The 19,395-nt window shown below is 35.6% G+C and overlaps 1 protein-coding gene across 5 annotated transcripts in view; it reads right to left on the reverse strand.

Moving 5' to 3' along the window:
* Positions 1–1,656: 1,656 nt before the first annotated feature.
* PTPRZ1 (protein tyrosine phosphatase receptor type Z1) overlaps positions 1,657–19,395 on the reverse strand; it is a 224,910-nt gene continuing 207,171 nt past the window's right edge. For all 5 annotated transcript variants that reach the window (XM_074268136.1, XM_074268135.1, XM_074268133.1 and 2 more), the window contains 8 exons: positions 13,036–13,182; positions 9,928–10,021; positions 9,519–9,592; positions 8,433–8,561; positions 6,628–6,774; positions 4,992–5,134; positions 4,003–4,138; positions 1,657–2,560 (listed from right to left, as the gene is read on the reverse strand). In XM_074268136.1, coding sequence (XP_074124237.1) covers positions 2,420–2,560; positions 4,003–4,138; positions 4,992–5,134; positions 6,628–6,774; positions 8,433–8,561; positions 9,519–9,592; positions 9,928–10,021; positions 13,036–13,182 — 1,011 coding nt within the window. In that variant the 3' untranslated portion in view covers positions 1,657–2,419. The remainder of the gene's footprint in view (positions 2,561–4,002; positions 4,139–4,991; positions 5,135–6,627; positions 6,775–8,432; positions 8,562–9,518; positions 9,593–9,927; positions 10,022–13,035; positions 13,183–19,395) is intronic.

The raw sequence follows: 19,395 nt of genomic DNA on the forward strand, positions 1-19,395 counted from the left end.
ATCTTGGAAGAATACCAGACTTCTTGATTTTATTTTTTTCAAGACCATCTGGGCAATTGTTTTATGTTTTGGGGAGGGAAGATTGAGAGAGACTTCTATTTCTGGAGTGGGAGTCCTTTTTGCCTTCTCCATTGCAGGGTTTAATTACTATAGTTTGTCTATGGAAATACTTAATTATTATACTTGTTAACTGCATGATTATTTTTCCTTGTAAAAGGTGCAATGAGACACTAATAAGTCGCTGTAAAGGATAAAAAAAAAATCTGTCTATTCTAAGAACCGGTGTTTCTGGGACAAAGGATAGAGAAAATTAGTAGACAAGATAATTAAGATAACATGTAGTCCTGTTTCAAATCAGCTTGTGATCAGACTTTGTGGGTGGTGAGGGAAGGACTACAAGAGGATTAAGAAATGAGGTTAGAAAAAAGCAACCAGGAATTCAAAACTGACCTCTTTAGCTTCAATCCTGGACACTGAGAAAAAAAAAATAATAAGCAATGGTTCTATTCTGGACCTCTTTGAAGCTTGACTGTCTGATTTTTTTAAATGCCTTGTTAACTTCTTTCTAATATCTTTATGACTATACTTTTAAAAATTCAAGTAGGGGAAAATTGTTTTAAGGATTTAAGGAAAATTAAACTGTGGCTCTTCAGATAATTAGATGTCCTCTAAAAGGTTAGAAAAAAACAAAGGGGCTGGATTACATTCTCTAAGTGTTTAGCTTAAGATATGTAATTATTTGTATTTGTAATTCATAACAAACAATTTATTTCCCAGAGGAAGTGAAGTTTGTCCAGGTCAGGAGGCTAGACAGAAAAGAATGTTTAGTGTGACCTACTAATTTAAGCTCTCAGTAAGAAAAATGCCCTTTGTTTCTAAAATATTATTGTTGTTCAGTCATGTCTGGCTCTTCATGACCCCATTTTTGGATTTTCTTAGACATACTGGAGTGATTTGCCATTTACTTCTATGATTCATTTTACAGATGAACAAATAAAATTAAGTGACTTGCTCAGGACTGTTCAGCTAAGTGTTTGAATTTGAACTCAGGATTATGAGTCTCCCCAATTCCTAGTCCAATGCGCTATCCATTGTGCCCATTCTAAAATAATAGTTGTAAGCAATAGTTTGCTATAAGAGCTGAGTTTCAGCATCTAGAATCTAGCTTTTAGCAGTTGCCATTACATTCTAGTTGGGTGCTAGTTCCATTTGGGAAATGGGTATCACATCAACTATCAAGGTCTTTTTGTTACTACTTGCACCTTCCATTTATGTTCTTCACAAGTCTTATTTCTGAAGCTTCTCTAGTTCTAGATTCTCAGTTTCCTTAAGCTTTGCATCTTTGGTCCTGTTTTATTCTGGAGTATTTATTTGGGCCTTCCTAGTTCTTGTCTACCAACATGGCTTCTGACCCATTGCTTATTGTGCTCCTTGTTTTCAGCCTGCCTATTCGAATCTGTAATTGAACCTTGATATCTCCCGAATCCTCTACCTTATTTCTGTTTCTCCCATACTCACAACCCACTGCTGCCTACTGATCATGTGACAGTATTTAAATGTGAAGGGACTACACCATTTATATTTATTTTTGCAGCACTATAGGTAAAAAGAATTTAAATGATGCCAATTAAGATGTTAGTCTCATAAAAAGTCTCATTTCAAAACAATTGTATTTTTATTTTCCACAAAAAGTTAAAATTACATGCTGGAATAGGATTAATCACTTAGCTGCACAATAAGATACCAGAAGACTTTAAGTAAAAACAGAAAGTGAACTATATCATTTTAACAATGCAAGTACACAGAACTAGAAAACTGACGGTAGTAAAATATAAAAATCTACAATTATAAATATAAATTTGGTCCATGGAATAGTTACTAGAGCAGTATTTACAGTAAGTTTCAGATTATTTCTACTTTAGGTGAATACTACAGATGTAAAATGCTGAATATTACAGAGAACAGTGTTTTATTTACAAAAGACTATATTAAAAGTTAAATTTCTGGCAAACAATGAAGATTGCTACAAATACAGCCATAAATCTGACCCTACAAACAAAAGTGTTTATATATCCTTGAGAACTCCTAGTATCTATACATTTAGATTTTTCAGTTACAATCCAACATGATGGTAGGAAACTAATACTGGAAATAAAAAAAAAACAACCCACCACAATTCTGTTAATAGAAACACTGTAAAATTCAGTTGATTTAGTTCAGACACAACAAATGGATTACAAGAAATCTTGCAAAAAGGCACACATTATTAATGATGTCAGTTTGGCAGTAAGATCATACACCATCAAAAGTATTCTTGCTTGATGGGAAGTAAACAGATGACATTGCAATTGGATAGATTTTCCCATATAATTTAAGTATGAAAACAATAATGCTCAACTGTAGGGACTGTTTCGATGGGCTAAACTAAAGACTCTAAGCTCTCTGCCACATTTCCATCATGTAAAGCTGTGCCATTGCTGTCGAGTGATGTGGAAGGATTTTCTTCCTGCCTTGTGCTAACCAGACTGAGGATAGCTTTGTACAAAAACTGGTACTGCTCCTACAGAATAAAGAAAGAAATAACAATATAACATACAATATAATATGATATAATACAATACAACATGATATATGTTGATATAATACAATGCAATGTAAGATAATATATTATAATGTGAAGGCAATGCAACTGATCCTTAAGAAGGGCTGATGAGACTATGCATTAGTAATTCTTTTTAAAATTAATTTTAACTTTTTTCAATTAATGAGAACTTTTTTTCATCTTTCTACCTCCCTTGCTCCAGGGAGAAAAAAAAAGGGTAAAAATCTTTGTGACAGACTTTATTAGCAATTCTTTTATCAAAATAGATGACTTGTAGTTGGGGGCATATTAAACAACTCAATTTTGTCTCAAGTTTTCATAAAATCATGAAAGAATACTCACATTTTTAATTGATGGCTAAGATCTGTATTAAAATCTCATGTTTGAGGATTTAAATGTTGTAAAGTACAAAATCAGTGGGACATGATAATTTTCATTTGTCATACAGAGAGACACAGAGACAGAGGGAAACAGAGAAAGAGAGACAGGTCAAAGAGAGACACACATAGAGAGAGAGAGAGAGATATACAAATAGAGAGATTCAGAGAAAGATATAAACAGAGACGGAGACATAGAGACAGAGAGACAGAAAAACAGTGAGACAGAGAGGGATATCTTGGGCTTCATTAAGAGAAACATAACTTCTAGGAATAAGGAAATAATAGTACATCTGAAGTCTGCCCTATCTGACTACATATGTAGTACTGCATTCAATTTTGGGCACAATAGCTTAGGAAAGACAATTTTAATACTGGAAAATATCTCAGACAAGAGAAGCTATGATATTTGTATTCAAGTATTTAAAGGGCTATTAGGTTTAGGAGGCTTTAGATTTGTTCTGTTTGGCCCAGAAGTCAAAAGCAAAACCACTGGAGGGATATTGCAAAGAGGTCATTTTAAGCTGGTTGTCAGGGAAACAAACAAGGAAACAAACACCCTAACAATCAGTATTAAACCCAGATAGAATAGCCTGTTTCTTTGGGGGTAGGAGAGTTATTTCAAGTGATACTAGATACCTGTTTACTGGAAATATTGCAATGATAGGACTTTTTTTTTTTTTTTTTTTAGCATGGGTTAGATTAGATGGCCAAAGAACTTGTTTCCAACTTGAAAATTTTGTGATTCTGCATATATGTTTATATGTGATCTCTTTGATAGGAAACATTTCTTTCTTCCTCCTTTTATTTTCCAATTTCTCTAAAAAAATAAACAATAAAGAAAACTCTCCAGGAAACAAAACCTGTCTAATAAATAATCTAAGAATCTTTTCATTTTGTCCTTAGGGAAACAAATTAATTCCTGTCACTTGATGACTTTGGGAATTGTAAGTTTTTAAATCATCTAAGATCTTAAAAGGCTAGTCATAGGGTTTTAAATAACAAAAATACACATATACTTACAATGTCCGTAAAGACACCAGGTCTCATCAAGTTTATCATCTTGGCTACATGGTAAACATCCACAGAATTCTCCTTTTCTAGTTGGTGCATGAGGGTTGTTAGTGCACAGAAAGTTCCTGCAGTCACTCCTCCATGCCTTTGTGGAAAGGAAGCAGTCAAAAACTTTATTTAAAAGGTATCAAGATGTTATGTTTCACAACACAATAGGGATATAACTTTGATATAGAACCATCAAAATATCTTTCTTAATATATCTGCTTTTGCCATCTTATACAGAATTAAAGTTTTAAATGAAAATCCTCACAGGTTAAGTGAGCAATGGAGACATTCTATAGAAATGTATAGGTTTTTATCTTGATACTGTGGGGGGTAAAAATGAATACAATCTGATCTGGACAGTGGAAAATCGGCCATCTAAGGATATTCTCATTGTGCATAGCTGTATTTGCTCTGAACACAAGCATGCTAAAAATCCATTATGGAGGAAAAAGACAAAAGATTATATACATATATACATATATATATATATATATATATATAATATTGAATATAGGCTCAGTATAATTAATCTTATGTGAAGATTAGATAGCCTATCTTTGCTAAGGTTGTTATCTTTAGACCAAGGCAACTGATATAATAAAAACTATTCAGTAGATAAAACATGAAATTGTAAAATCAAATGATTATCAAAAATACTATTATTCTTGGCTTGATCAGAGTTCCAAGAGTTGAATCTAAAGGCAGGTAAGCTTCATCCCCTTCATAATATGGAGGCTGCAGGAGGAGTAGTGGGACAGGAGGGGAGATTGGTCTTACAATGAGAAATATTCCTTTCCTTCCCTTAGTAAAGTCCCCACTTATGTGAATTATATATGGAATATATGTATGTGAAAACAAACACATTAACATGAAGACACAATCAAGTATACAACTATATTTCCATTTCTAAAAAAATAGATATAAAATATATTTTAAAATTGGGAACTTACTCATCATGAACAATCATGGGTCCATCCCTATTGGAAGCTTCTTCTTTAATGATACTTATAAGTTCAAAAGTTTTACTAATGGAACTATCAGGATTTGGCCATTTGGGACACTGAAAATGTCTCACTTCAAGCACATAATCATCCTATTGAAAAGAGGACAAAATTACCATCTTTTGTGGGATATTCTATATGTTATTTTATCATGAGATATTGAAACAAGTAATTGTGATAATTAAATTGGATCACAACAGAGATGTGGGAATAGTTCATTTTTCATATTAATAGAAGAATAGTCTTTTCTTCTAAAAACTTCATGTATATATTAAAGGAATGAAAAGAATAATTAATCCCTATGGGTAGACAGTTCAAGCTAACCCTAAACTGAAGGCTGGCTGTCCCTTAGCAAAGGATTATAAATTAATCCAGGTTGTAAATTACAAAGATAAAACCCAAAATTAGTATTTATTTGGAAGATTGCACTGGTATTTTTGAGTTACAGTGATTCAAAAGTTTAAAATAACATATATGGATTATGAAGGGAATGAAAGGGGCTGTATGGAATATAGAACTAGGAATCTCGAGGCTTTACATACTGGAAAGAACATTCTGACAGAGCTTGTGTTATGTTGGCAAAAATCACTGAGAATCAACTGAGATTAGATCAGGTTTTCTCGCGTTTTCAGGAGAGGCTTTCCAATAAGCAAGTCTTAAATTTATACCATGGACTTAACAGCACTTCTTGTACTATGCACTTTGGTATCTTTGTCTTTTTTTTTAATACTCTTTCTTATGCCTGAAATCCTCTTTCCATCAACTCTGTCAACTGAAAGCTTGTTTATTTTTCAAAATTGGGTTTAAATAGGACCTCTCCAGAAAACCTTCCTATATACTAATTCTCTAAATGACCCCCTCTCATCTTGTTTTAATCTGTAGTTACAGTTATTTGAGGCAGTCAGTTGGTATAGTAGATAATACTGAACTTGTCAAAACCAGGAAAACCCAAGTTCAAATCTTGCCTCAGATGCTAGTCATGCAGCAGTAGAGCAAGTCACTTAACAGCTCTAAGACTCAGTTTTCCCTTTACTAAAATGGGGATAATAATAGTTCACAAGACTGTTGTGAATATCAAATGAGATAATACATGTAAAACAGTTTGCAAACCTAAAAGTACTATACTATATTACTATAAACTATAACAACAATTACAATGCTACATTTTCATAATAGACTATAACTTTTATTAGGGTATGGACAATATTTTAAATTTTGTAGCATTTTCCTAGTGTACTGTTCTGGGCACACAGATTGATGAGTAAAGTGATCATGATTTATTTTGTTTTATAGTTCTTTGTGTAAAGGCTGTATCTTTCTACTAGATTGTAAATTCCATATAGGCAGAGCCTTTGTCTATTTTTTAATCTCCATTAACAGCATTGTGTTGTGTGTAAAGTAGGCACTTAATACATACATTGTTATTACTGTTCAGTCATCCAGTTGTGTTCTACTCTTGGTGACCCTTTGGATCGAAGCACACCAGTCCATGGGGCATATGTGTGTATATGTATATATACTCAGATAAATTAGATGAGAGGATCTGTTCCCATATATTTATCACTTAAAGATACATCTTTAATACCTGTGTAGCTTCCAAGATAAAGTCTTGAATTATAAGTTTTTCTTCATTAGAGAGACATTTGTGTTCTTCAGCAATCATGGTAACCTTAAAGCTCTCACAATTTATAGGCTCATCCTTATTTGGCCAGTAAACAAATTCATCTTCAGCCTGTAAGGAGTGGAAAAGTAACAAGATTTTGCTGCTTTATTTGTAGATCTCGGGGCACTAGTCCACAGAAAGCCAAGTAGTATTAATAGTGCATCATTTATATAAATTTTTTTATGTCCCAAAGGTCAAAGTGTGAAATGAAGCTAATTGCTTGAAGAGAAAATTCATCTCCACCTTTGCTTCTGAATCCCATTTTAGCTCTCATAAATTTCCCTATCTCTAAGGTCACACTGACATGTACAGAATAAAACAAGACTTAAGAAGATGCAGCACTTGACAGTTATTTAGGGACAAGCCGTACAACCTTGTCATTTTGTTTCCCAATCATCTTCCACACACTGACACATTTGCTGTTGCTGTCAACAATGGCAGAATATGGTAAAGGGGTGCCTGTGTCCCAGTATTATCTGAAGAATGTAAAGCTAAGTGAAGTAGGAGCAATGAATCCCAAGGCCCCCTCTAAAGACACATAAAAATCCAGAATTACACACTAATATGTTTTTTCACTATTGTAAAGAGATCGGCAGGGTTTCCTTAAAATAACTCAGGAGATGGTGAGTGAAAGCTTCTACTTTTCTGACACAGAAAACACTTGATCTGAATTTTGATAAATGTATATGTCCATGTATATGTGTGTGTGTGTGTGTGTGTTCTATACCCTAAACTGAAGAAGTATATTTCTAAATCACTTTAAATGAGATACGTAGGGAAGGCATGTGGATATTGCTATCTGAGTGATTTTCCAAATAATAATGCCTCATTACCTCAAAAAGTACCTTTGAGACTAAAAATTATACCTTTTAAAAATTCATATTGATTTTTAAAGGGAAGTAGGGAGAAAAATCAAAATATAACAAAATATGTCTTGTAATACTTTTAATACTAGAGAGAAGGTATCATAAAGACCAAGAAATAATAGGGAGTATTATAACTCCAATGACATTATTCCAAACTGGAAAAAAATCCAAAAATATTAACAACCAATTAATATAGCTGTGATATACTTAATCAGGTGTTGCTTTTTGTATTAGAATATTAAAAAGTTATTTATTTTCATTTTAAGACTTCATTCTATAGAAGATAAACTAAACTCTGAGAGTAAGTGCAGTTTGGGGCTGTTTTTGAAATTTTAGAGCCTAGCATAATGTCTTTCATATAATCAGTGTTGGTTCAACTCAACTGAATTGACTATTATGTGCCAGACACTGGGCTGGGCTCTTGGGATGTCAAGACAAAAATAAGGCAAAACTTGTTCTCAAGAACTTTACGTTTTAAAGGGGGAGAGGAAACAACACGTGCATAGATAATTCAACACAAAATATACCAAATAATTTCTGGAAGAGAGAGCAAGTCTTATGAGAAGGGAAATTGTTGACAATATAATCATTGTTAAAGAGGACATAGTCGAAGGGCAGGGATACTCATTGGTTCTTTTTAAAAATGAAGGATGAACAATCAGTCAATCAAAATCCTGGGATAAGGACAAGAGAGGGATAGGGCTGACATATATTGTTATGAGAGAGCAATGAGTGCTGATCAAAAAGCAGAATTTTGCTCCAAGAAACCAACTGAATTAATGCTGGTTAATGTTGTGGCAAACTGTTTGAGATGCTAGCTTCCTTGTAATGTGAGCTATCAAAATGACAACAAAACCTTACCATATTCTGGCTCTCTGGAAGCATGACTATGAGCTGAGCATTATGATCCCATATCATCCTCCAGAAGTCCTTAATGGTGTGAAGTAGGGGATGCTGAGTGATGATGAATTCATTGCTTTGATAATAACCCTACAAAACCAAAAAGTCTAACTGAGACGTCAAAGTCTGACAGCTAGAGACAAAAGCATACAAATGAAAGCAATATGGCAGTGCTATTGGTTGAGGCTTATGCTTTATTCAGTTTGAGGAAATTCATATAAGAGAAAAATTTTTAACATGATAAATGTAAGAAAGTTTTTCACATCCCATCAACTTTTATTCAATATTAGAGTTTTTATGCAAGACCAACCTAGAGAAGGTAATGAATTAGGGGAAAAACAGGGTGAAGTCTTTGAAATAATATTGTGGATAATATAAGATATTTCAGGGGAAAAGACAATACTTATTTGCAACAAAAGATCTGAGATGCAGCATTATAATCAAAACATAAAATGCTTGCTACCACTGTTTCAGCTACAATGTTCAGTAACTTTTGTCTAAGAAGACCAGAATTGTTTTTTGCTTTTACTGAAATACAGGCCAATTTTGTCATCCCATTTAGAAACAGGTTTTATATATTCCCATATGAATCTAGCAATAAAAACACGTCCAGCACTCAACAGTATAGGTCTAAGTGATATTTAATTTGATGATGATTGAAATGTTCCTATTTGTGCTGTACACTTTGCTCTTTTAGGTGGCCTGACCTAATCAGGAATCATGCTTGACAGATCAGATGATAAGAACCAGGTCTGAGGGGGAAGAAATGTGGTTTTTCTGTGCTCTCTCCCTTTATTCTAATTCTTATATCATATATATATATATATATATATATATATATATATATATAAAATTCTTATAATCTCTCTCTCTTACACACAAACATAGCTATTATCTATTTAAATTTCCCCTCCCCCACCCATTAGTGTCCTTACCAGGTAATCTGGCTCCAACCTGTACACAATGTACTACCCATCTCCCACCCCTTCTCTGGTTTACTAAGCACGGGCACCTGGGGAAGACTGAACAGCAGCTCACACGACTTACCATGATATAAGAGGCATTGATGTAATCTGTGCCTTCCCCTGTCAGTGATGAAATGCCAACCCTTGACCTTTCCACTGTAAAAAAAAAAAAAAAAAAAAAAAAGTTCAATGTGAACTAATTTGTCCATGGAGGCAGGCTCACCTACTCTGATGATTTTTAAGTGAAGAAGACTCCTGCAGGTAATTGCTTGGGGTATCTCACATGTTTTCTTCTTTCTAAAATGACTGCAATCGTCCAACACTCCTTTATAATAAATGCATCAGAAAAACTAGAATGTTCTGTCTCAGCGTAGTCTTGGAGAGCCATGTTGATTCTAAGGGAGTTCTCAAACTATCTACAACCCACACCGTTTATAGACATCATCCTATAAACATGAGTTTAATTCAATATTGAATATGCAAACACCTACCGGGGATGATGGATGAAGTTCGGTTCTTCTCCCTGTTACACTGTTTCAGGGCTGTAGAGTAATCACACTGCTGTATATTGGACTGACTCAGAAGCTAGAAAAAAAAATAAGGCAAAGGAAAAAATAGGATTTGTAGACACAAGTGATTCAATGAAAACATGAAATGTAAACACACCTGGCTTGCCTTTACTGAGCGTGTCCAGCTTCAGTGGATAACTCAGGCAGCTAATTCCTTGCTGCAGAGCCACCCCACACAGAGTAGGAAGAAGCAGGACACAGGTCTCCATCTGAGTTCTGTGAACAAAGATTATCCCCCTGCTCTGCTCTCATCCTGTATTGTAGTTTGAAAATCAGTTGGGTGCTATTAAATTCATCAAATTCTGAATATGAAATTGAAATATGAAACAGATTACATGGTTTATTTTAGTTTATAGCACTACTTGGAATTAAAGAGGTAACTAACATAGAGTAGATAGACTCAGACAATTTGAGTTTTAAATTCTGATTTCTGCTGTTTCCTCCTTATATGACTTCGGCACTTCTTTTGAGCTCTCTGAGCTTCATTACTTGCAAAAAAAAAAAAAAAAAAAAAAAAAGAAAGAAAAAAAGAAAAAAACAACAACCAGCAAAAAAAAAAAAAAAAAAAAAAAACCCTGCAAGAATTTGGATGAGTTGATCTCTGAGGACTCTTTCAGCTCTTATTCCCATGAATCAGGGCCCTTGAAATCATTATTATAGTAAAAAGCAATTTTATTGTGCAGGTAAAGCTGTAAAGGGAGGGAGAGATACTATTCTGACATTCTGTACTTTTGTTTGTTTCTGCTTTGGAAGGAAACATGGATTTACATATTTTATAATAAAAAAGACTCCCCCCTTTTTCTTTCCTAGAATCCTATCTCAAAAGTCAGATCTGCACTTTAATATGGAATGGAAAAACCTTTATTAAATATTCTCAAGAGGTTTCCATTCAAACAAAAGGTGAAAACACTCAAAAGAAGACTTAGTTAGCCTCAGCATGTTGGGCTTTGAGTAAGTAAAGAACTGTGTTCAATTCCTTCTTTGACATTTATATGTTTCTTAATGCATTGTTGATAAATTGGTGGAAAGAATTCTGCCAGTGGATGTAGATGTATTTGCAAGAAGGGTCCTCTTTAAAGTCTGGAACTAACCATCTTGAATATACCAGATGAAACACTGGAGTTGGACACGATGTAGCTCTTTTCAAGAGATAGAAGGGAAATCAAATAGTTTAAGTTCTCCAGCTGTCAGGAGAAATAAATGACCTTGCAGAGTTGCACAGAGACCTAAAAAGTCACCTCATTCAACCTAAACCTTGCCCAGCATTTGCTTGAAGGTCTCGTGAGGATGAATCTTCTATTTCTAAGAGGAGTCTATTCCATTTGGGGCCAACTCTACATCTAATTGCCTTGTTCAGTCCTTACACAAAGAAGATCTTAATTTTCATAACTATTTCTTAGTAGACTTCTTCAGGAGCTAGTGAGTTCCCCTTTTAGGGAGGTATTCAAGGAGAGGATAAATAATTTCCTGTCAGAGATGTAGCACAGGGAGCAGAATCTTGCTCAAGTGCTGGTTGGCCTCAATGTCCAACTAAGAAGTCTCTCTGAAATCATATGATTTTGTTGTGAGAATAATTACTTAAGGATTCAATTTTTAAGTCATGCACTTGTTGATTTGTCACAAGACTTACAAGTTCAGTGATTCTGCTTGAGTATAGACTCTGTTTCTCTGTGGGAGGTAAGAAACAACCTTTTCTCAAACATCCAAAATTTCCTTTGCCACTAGACAAATATAAGTAAGTAGCTTAATCAGGAGAAGGCAAAGTTCAGAGGAGTTGGATGGAGGATGGTAAATATGGATAATTTTATTGTTGTTGTTTAGTCATTTCCAACTCTTCCTGACCCCATTTTGGGGTTTTTGGCAAAAATGTCAGAATGGTTTTTTATTTCTTTCTCCACCTCATTTTACAGATGAGGAAACTGAGACAGGGTTAAGTGACTTGCCCAGGGTCTCACAGCTAGTTATATGTCAGAAGTAAGACTTTGAATCCTAGACTTTTTAGACTCCAGCTTAGTCACTCAGTTGATCAATAAGCATTTATTAGGTAGTACACTGTAAGTCCTGGAAATCCAAATCCACTCCTGTATCAGCTACCATCATAGTGATTCTTTTTGTAGTAAGGTTTGCTTATAAATTTGCCATTTCTCTATGGAAGATTCTATGTTCCATTAAGGTAACAGTACAACCCATCTCTTAATATGTAGCTCTTTTAGCACCTAACACAGTGTTTTGCTCACAGTAAATACTTAATAAATAACTATTAAAGTGGATATAATAGAGGTTCTAATAAATCTTCCAAAATGTTCTTCTATCCCAGGATGATTTGTTATAGGGCATCCAGAATTGCCAATATGTTGGACAGAAAAATAATATAAATAATATCCCATTCCATTTTCACTTCCCACTAACCCCCACATCCAACTTATTCCTTTGTTTCCAGTGGAGAAACCTGGAGTTTGAAGAACATGTTGGGGGAGGAGATTCAATAAAGAAAGTTTGTTCCCTGACACAATGTGTTGTGATAGGGTGCAGTGTACAAGTCTGGGTCTGAAGAAGCTATTATTCTAGTAGAAAAAAGACAGACTAATTCTTGTCACTATATTTTGAGTCAGTCTCTCCATGGGATGTATGGATTTATTTTTCCTAAGAGGAACATGAATAGCCACGATCTTAGCTCTTGTAGTAAGTGGTCTGGTTCTTTCAGAAGTAAAGAGTACTTATAAAGTTAATATGACAGGTTACTCTCATTCCATCTATTCTTCTCTGTGCCCCTCTTTCCTGGACTGACTTGGCATTTATACAAGTCTGACTAAGGTTTCTGAAAAGAACTTTCTTCTCACACAAAAAAAGTTATGGATCTCCTTGAAATTGTCCCCGCGTCTCTGTTCCAATTTGTTAAAAATGAAAATACAAAGCTACCACGCCAATGATACTTAGTCCATGCCGGTGGCCTTGGAGATTAGAATGGTAGGAAACAAGAATATGGTGACTTTGTTTTCCTTTGATAACTGGGTGTCCATGAGTACTCACCTTGAATTGCTTCTCGAGTCTCGTCTTTCCTGCTGGTCCAGGAATGAGAAGAGCATTGACATAAGCATGCATATGACTGTCCAGCACCTCTGTTTCTTTACTAAGTATGGCTTCAACTAGTGCATCGTGAATGAAGACATATTGTTCCTGGAAAAAACAATGCAAAGCACCATTATCTTGTGCTCTCCTTGCACTTCCACAGTGTGCTTCATCTATGGAGGACAAAGGCTTTATAATTTTTTTTAAGTTTAAAAATGAAAGCTCATAAGATTTCTTGGTAGGAAGTTAGATATAGGACTTCAGAAAAGACAGGAGAGAATGTTATATAGTCTTTAATCTTCTGTGTCCCCCTCCTACTTTTTCTCTGTTATAAATGGGACAAAAATAATACCCTCTCCAAACTTCTATGTCCATCCAAATTTTACTCTTCTTTCCAGACTCTTCTAAAATCCTACTTCCTCCATGAAACCTTCCAAGAGTCCTAAAGTTTTCAGTGATCATCCCCTTGTCTCAGCTCTTGAAAAATTTATATTCTGTTCTGCATATTTTAATGTTTAACATTTTACCTCTGCTTGTGTGTGTGTATTTTTGTTTTGTTTTGTTTTGTTTCTTGCTGAGGCAATTGGGGTTAAGTGACTTGCCCAGGGTCACACAGCTAGGTAAGATTTGAACTCAGGTCCTCCTGACTTCAGGTCCAGTGATCTATACACAGCATCACCTAGCTGCCCCTTTGTGTGGTTTGCTCACCATTTTGTGCAGTTTGTTTTAGCCAGTTGCACTTAATTTGACATTAATATGCTTAAAGACAAGGACTACAGCATAAGCCTAAATACATACTAATAAGTACAGATGTTAGAAGTGCTTTATATATATTATGTTATCATACCCATAATCCTGTCAGGTGAGAACTACATGCATTATCTGTTTTATCTTTATCTTTTTTTGTGCATTCAATTTTTTAATTATTTTTAAAAAGCACATACTTTTTAAACATTTCTTTTTTTTTTTTTTTTTTTAAGAACAAGTTCCAAATTCATATCATCCTCTTTTCCCCCAGCCCATCTGAAAGATAAGGAAAACAAAAACTATAAATTGAAAAAAAACCCAAACCTATAAAATTTGTTATATTGATGAGACAACAGAGACTCAGGTTGGATGAGTTGCCCATGCCACTCAACAAGTAAAGGTCAGAGGTTGGAGTTGAAACCAGGTTTCTTCTAATACCAGATCATACAAAATTTCTATTAAACCTACTGAAGATATAAACATCTGCAAAATAATAAGGAAGAACACTGATTTTTTGGGGGAGAGGAAGAGGTGAGTTTGCACCCGTGATTTTACCACTATGTAAAATTTTTTATTTGACAACTTCCATCGGGAGCCATTGGAATTAGCCAAGTAAAGGGATAATTTGGTAAACCAGTGCTTTAGGAAAATTATTCTGGCAGATGAGTGAAGGATAGATTGGTGTGACTCGAGATAGTGACCCATTGAAAGGCTAGCTATTTGATGAGGGCCAATAAAACAGTACCAGTGTGAGAGAAGGTAATATAGATGGCATATGTTATGAAATTAGAAACAAGATTTGGTAATCGATTGGATCTTCAGGGTCAGTGAAAGTAAGAAGTTGAGAATGACAAAGAGCTTGGGAAGATGGATTACTGGGAGTATGGTAGGACACCTAATAATAATAGGAAAGTTCAGAAGAGGAGAGGGCTTTGAAAAAAGGTAATTATTGAGACATGCCGTGTTTGAGATGCTCTAGTATGGGATGTTCAAGGCAACTGGTGATATGGGAGTGGAACAGAGGACAGAGAGAGACACTAGGACTGGATACATAAATCAGTTGGTAACTGGATGCATGGGAGGTGATAAAATTGACAAATGAGAAAAGAAATAAAAGGGGAGGAAGAAGGAAGAGAAAAAAGAAAGTTACATGATAACTATTATGTACTTAAAAGGAAGAGCAAGTTATGTATAATAGATTTGCCATGTCAAATTCTGAATGACAGATTATGGAATTATGGAAATACTTATCTATTTCATAAATTAAAAATAAAAATTTTTTAAAAGAGAAGAGGGCCCAAGGTACAGAAGTCCACAGAAGTTGGGAGGTGGGTTTTTTCCAGAGCAAGTAGCCTGAGTCCAGAGTTCGGGAAAACCCTAGGACAGGCTGGAGATTGGCAGAAGCTGGGAGATGTTTCTCAGGGGTCTTGTCCTAGGGAGTACAAAATGACGTGGTGCCAGGGATAGAACCAAGGATGGAAGTGATGGAATTTGGGAGGCACTCCCTACCTTTTCATTTACATAGCCATGCCCTTATATCAGGCCCTGTTCACTTTTAGTGATTGCTTGGGGTATTATAGCAGCCTTCCAACTGGTCTCCTTATTTCAGATCTCTCCCCACTATAATCTTTGACTTTGCTGCCAAAACTTTAAAGCACAAGATCTGATTAAATCACCTCTCCCAGAAACTCAATAAACTCAAGTGCTTTTTATTATCTATAATCAAATAGAGACTTCCCTCTTTGGCATTTAAAGTTATTCACAACCTTGCCACCTCCTACTTTTTTATCCATTTTTTCCACATTATTTCTCATCCTCACATCTTATAGTGTAGACAAATCAGATTACTTACTATTCTTCACACATACTACTCTTCCCATTTCCATGCCTTTGTACTGATTGCCTGTCATGCCATGTACTCCACTTTGTACACACACGCATATATATTGTAAACATACTGTGCCATAGGTGGTACAGTGGATAGACTGTCAGGTCTGGAGTCAAGAAGACTCTTTTTCCCAAGTTCAAATCTAGCCTTAGACTCTTGCTTCTTATGTGACCCTGGCCAAGTCGCTTCATCTTGTTTGCCTCAGTTTCCTCATCTGTAAAATGAGTTGGAGAAAGAAATAACAACGTACTCCAATATCTTTGCCAAGAAAACCCCAAATGAATTTTTGAAGAGTTGGATAACGGAAACAGTTGAACAACATTTCATAGTATATGTACAAATTTATGTGTCTGTATATATATTTTAAATACACAGATCATCTCCCCACATTAGGGCAAAATAGTTTTGCCTTTGTATTTATATCCCCTGGCTCACAGTTCATCTGATATGTGGTAAGTAGTTAATAAATGCTTGGGTGATTGATATAAATTGAGAGGTTGGTCTCTTTGTAATGCTGGAGAAACTGAGGCAGAATAGATTAGAGAGTTTTTAATAATTTATTTGAAAGGGAGAGATTGTGCTGGGGGCATGCTGTCCCCAGGGCTGATGTCCAAAGCATCCAGCAGCTAATGTGCGCTTCCCATTAAGTATATATACATATACACCTCTAGGCTTCCAGGGGTAGTCTGAGGCAGGGGTGGAGTCAGAGCACTGTGAGTGGGAAGGGACTATCAATCTGGTTCTGACAGGGGAGGGGAGATATTCTGTTAAATTGGGATGACAGAATAGTGAGAGGCACCCGACATTCTGATGATGTTTAAGGTAGAAGGTCTTTCTATTTATCTGGATCATCATGATTAGGAGGGAGGGATGGTGTTGCAGGATTGTGCAGAACAATTCAGGGAAACAGAGGCAGGACAATTTAGGGAAACTGAATCAGGACAATTAAAAGGGAACTGTGGCACAACATTTTGTCCCTTTTGGAAGATTAGAACAATGGTCATTACTATTTCAAGAAAAAATGATTCATTCAGCCTTAAAAGTAATCCATGGGTAGACCCAGTATTCTTATTAACTAGTTGTATGGTTTTGTCAAATTACTTAATCTCAGTCAGGCAGGAGGTGGAACTAAAACGATGGAATGAAGCCAGAAGCTGCTTAAGCTCTCCCAGTTTCTTTCGAAAACCACATGAAACCAAGCATCTGAATGGGATAAACCGAGCGAAGACCTCTCATGGAAATGTGTCTTTGAACTATGTCCTAAGTGACTTGAGACTGCAATAACAAAATAGCTAAAAACCTGCAAATATTGGATTGTCTTGGATGAACATTTCCCTTCCTGTTTCCCCCCACCTCTTAATTAGCATTTAAGTACTTCTTTTAAAAGTGTTGATGGCTTTGGGAATTCAGGTAACAATTCTCTCATCCAAGAATGTCTGCTTACATAGCAGTTCTCTAGGGAAATTTAAATTAAGAGTTAATTATTTACTAATATTCTTTTGTTTCTGGGATAGACTTCCATGTTTAGAATGTAAGCCTGGGCTCCCCCAGACAATGGGAAAAAAGGGATAGTGTGTATGTGGGGGGGGGTCCTTCTGTGTTCAGGGTGTATTTAATTTTGTGTTTTGCAGTTTCTATTTATTGTGAATTGCCCTTTCTTGTGAGATTGTAATAAATCTCTTTTTTGCCTTTTATTTCTACCTTGAGTCTCTGATTTTAATTTGGGTAAGGATCACTGTCTGAATGAAACCACTCTCCAGCTCAATACAGATTGGGAAAACAAAACAAAACAAAACAACTTCAAGAAAGGCCAGTCTTACTGAGATAAATGGAGTATTCAGTCCAACTCAGACAGACTGGAGAAGCTTGTGAGAAGGTCATTATCACAGCAGATCTGCTACTGAGATTCTCAGTCCTGGTTCAACAAAATAGTAAACCAGTAGGGCAGTCCCCAGTGCACAGGAAACTTGGGACAGCACCCTGTTTACCCCAGGAGCAGAGCTCGACAATAAAAGTCAAAAAAAGAAGAAATACCAAAGAAAAAGAAAGAAAATCAGTGGGAAACAGAAAAGAACTTTAGAAAGCTACTATGGTGATAGGGAAGACCAAAACACCAACTCAGACGAGTACAAAATATCCACAGAGGAAATCTCAAAGAGTGATATGACTTTTGGTCTCAAGCCCAAAGAGGCTTCTTGGGAGTGCTCATAAATGACTTTAAAAGGCAAATAAGAGAGATAGAATAAAAGATGAGAAAGGAAATAAGAGGTATGTAAGAGAAAGTATGGAAAAGGAAGGTAATTCCTTAAAAAATGTAATTGGCCAAATGCAAACAAAAAATCCACTGAAATAAACAATAGCTTCAAAAGTAGAATTAACCAACTGGAAAAAGAGAGATACAAAAGCTAACTGAAGAAAGTTATTTAATTTCTTTGGGATTTAACAATCAATAAACATTTATTAAGTGACTTATGTGTTATGCTATAATTTTACCAGATAGTAAATGATGGGGTTGAAGTCCCTTTAAGATTCCTTTATAATTGCCCAACCCATGGCTGACCCTGGTTCACAAATCCTGGTCAAAGGCACCCTTTGAATATCCAGGCCCAGCCCCACTATCAGCTCAGCTTCCCCCAGCCCTCACCTGATCTGAACTAACTGAAAAGCCCGCCAAGAACTTGGGGGTACTACCCATCATCTTCTAGGTATAAAAGAAATGAGCCAACCGCTCTCTTTGCAGGAGCCCTCCCAGCCAACACATGGTATCCTACCGACCATGTAAGGGTTCCTGCCCGCCCAGTGGCCACCTTCGGCCCTGGCGTCTTTCTAATTGAGTTTTACTTCCAAATTCCTACAATAAACCTTTTATTTATCAATCTAGGTTTTCAGGCCTGTAAATTCATTTACAGGGGACACTGCGCCTCATGGGATTAGCTTACTGTCTATGCACCGAGAAATGGGGTTTCCCCCTTTCTTTTCCCTCATTAAAAAAAGTGAGTTTGATTTGGTAATTTCTAAGTATTCCCTCCCCAGTTCCAACCACCTAAGAAATTGGAGGCACATGGGTAGCACAATGGCAAGAATACCGGACCTGGAATAAAACTTGAGTTCAATCTGGTTTCAGATATTTGCTAGCTATGTGATTATGAGCAAGTTACAATCTCTCTCCACCTCAATTTCCTCATCTGTAAAATGTATATAACAACTGTACTCATCTCCCATGAGATAGTACTTTGTAAAGCACACTATAAACCTCAAAGTGTAATATTTATAGTAGCTAATATTAGTATTAAAAATATAAAACTTCAGATAGATTGGCAATAAAACTGCTTATCTTTTCCCCAAGGTTTTAAACCAGAAATTTAAATAAAGTAATATTGCCTACCCCATTAAATCCAAATTCATCATAATTTAGAAATGAAAGAAGTGAAGGAAAGGAAAATACACTTGTTTGATTCTCACACTATTGGTCAATTGGTAATGTAAACAAATAGAAAGAACAATGGATTTTGAATCAGAAAACCAAGCCTGAAATGTCTTTTTTGTCTTTTCTGCTTAATAGTCACATGACTTTGGAAAAATCATTTAATATTTTGGAGCCTCAGTTTCCTTAAATGTAAAATGAGATTAGACTAGAAGGTCTCTCAAAGGCAGCTCAGTGGCACAAAGGATAAGGCACTGGGCTT

Source organism: Sminthopsis crassicaudata, chromosome 5, assembly GCF_048593235.1.
Source record: "Sminthopsis crassicaudata isolate SCR6 chromosome 5, ASM4859323v1, whole genome shotgun sequence".
NCBI lineage: Eukaryota > Metazoa > Chordata > Mammalia > Dasyuromorphia > Dasyuridae > Sminthopsis > Sminthopsis crassicaudata.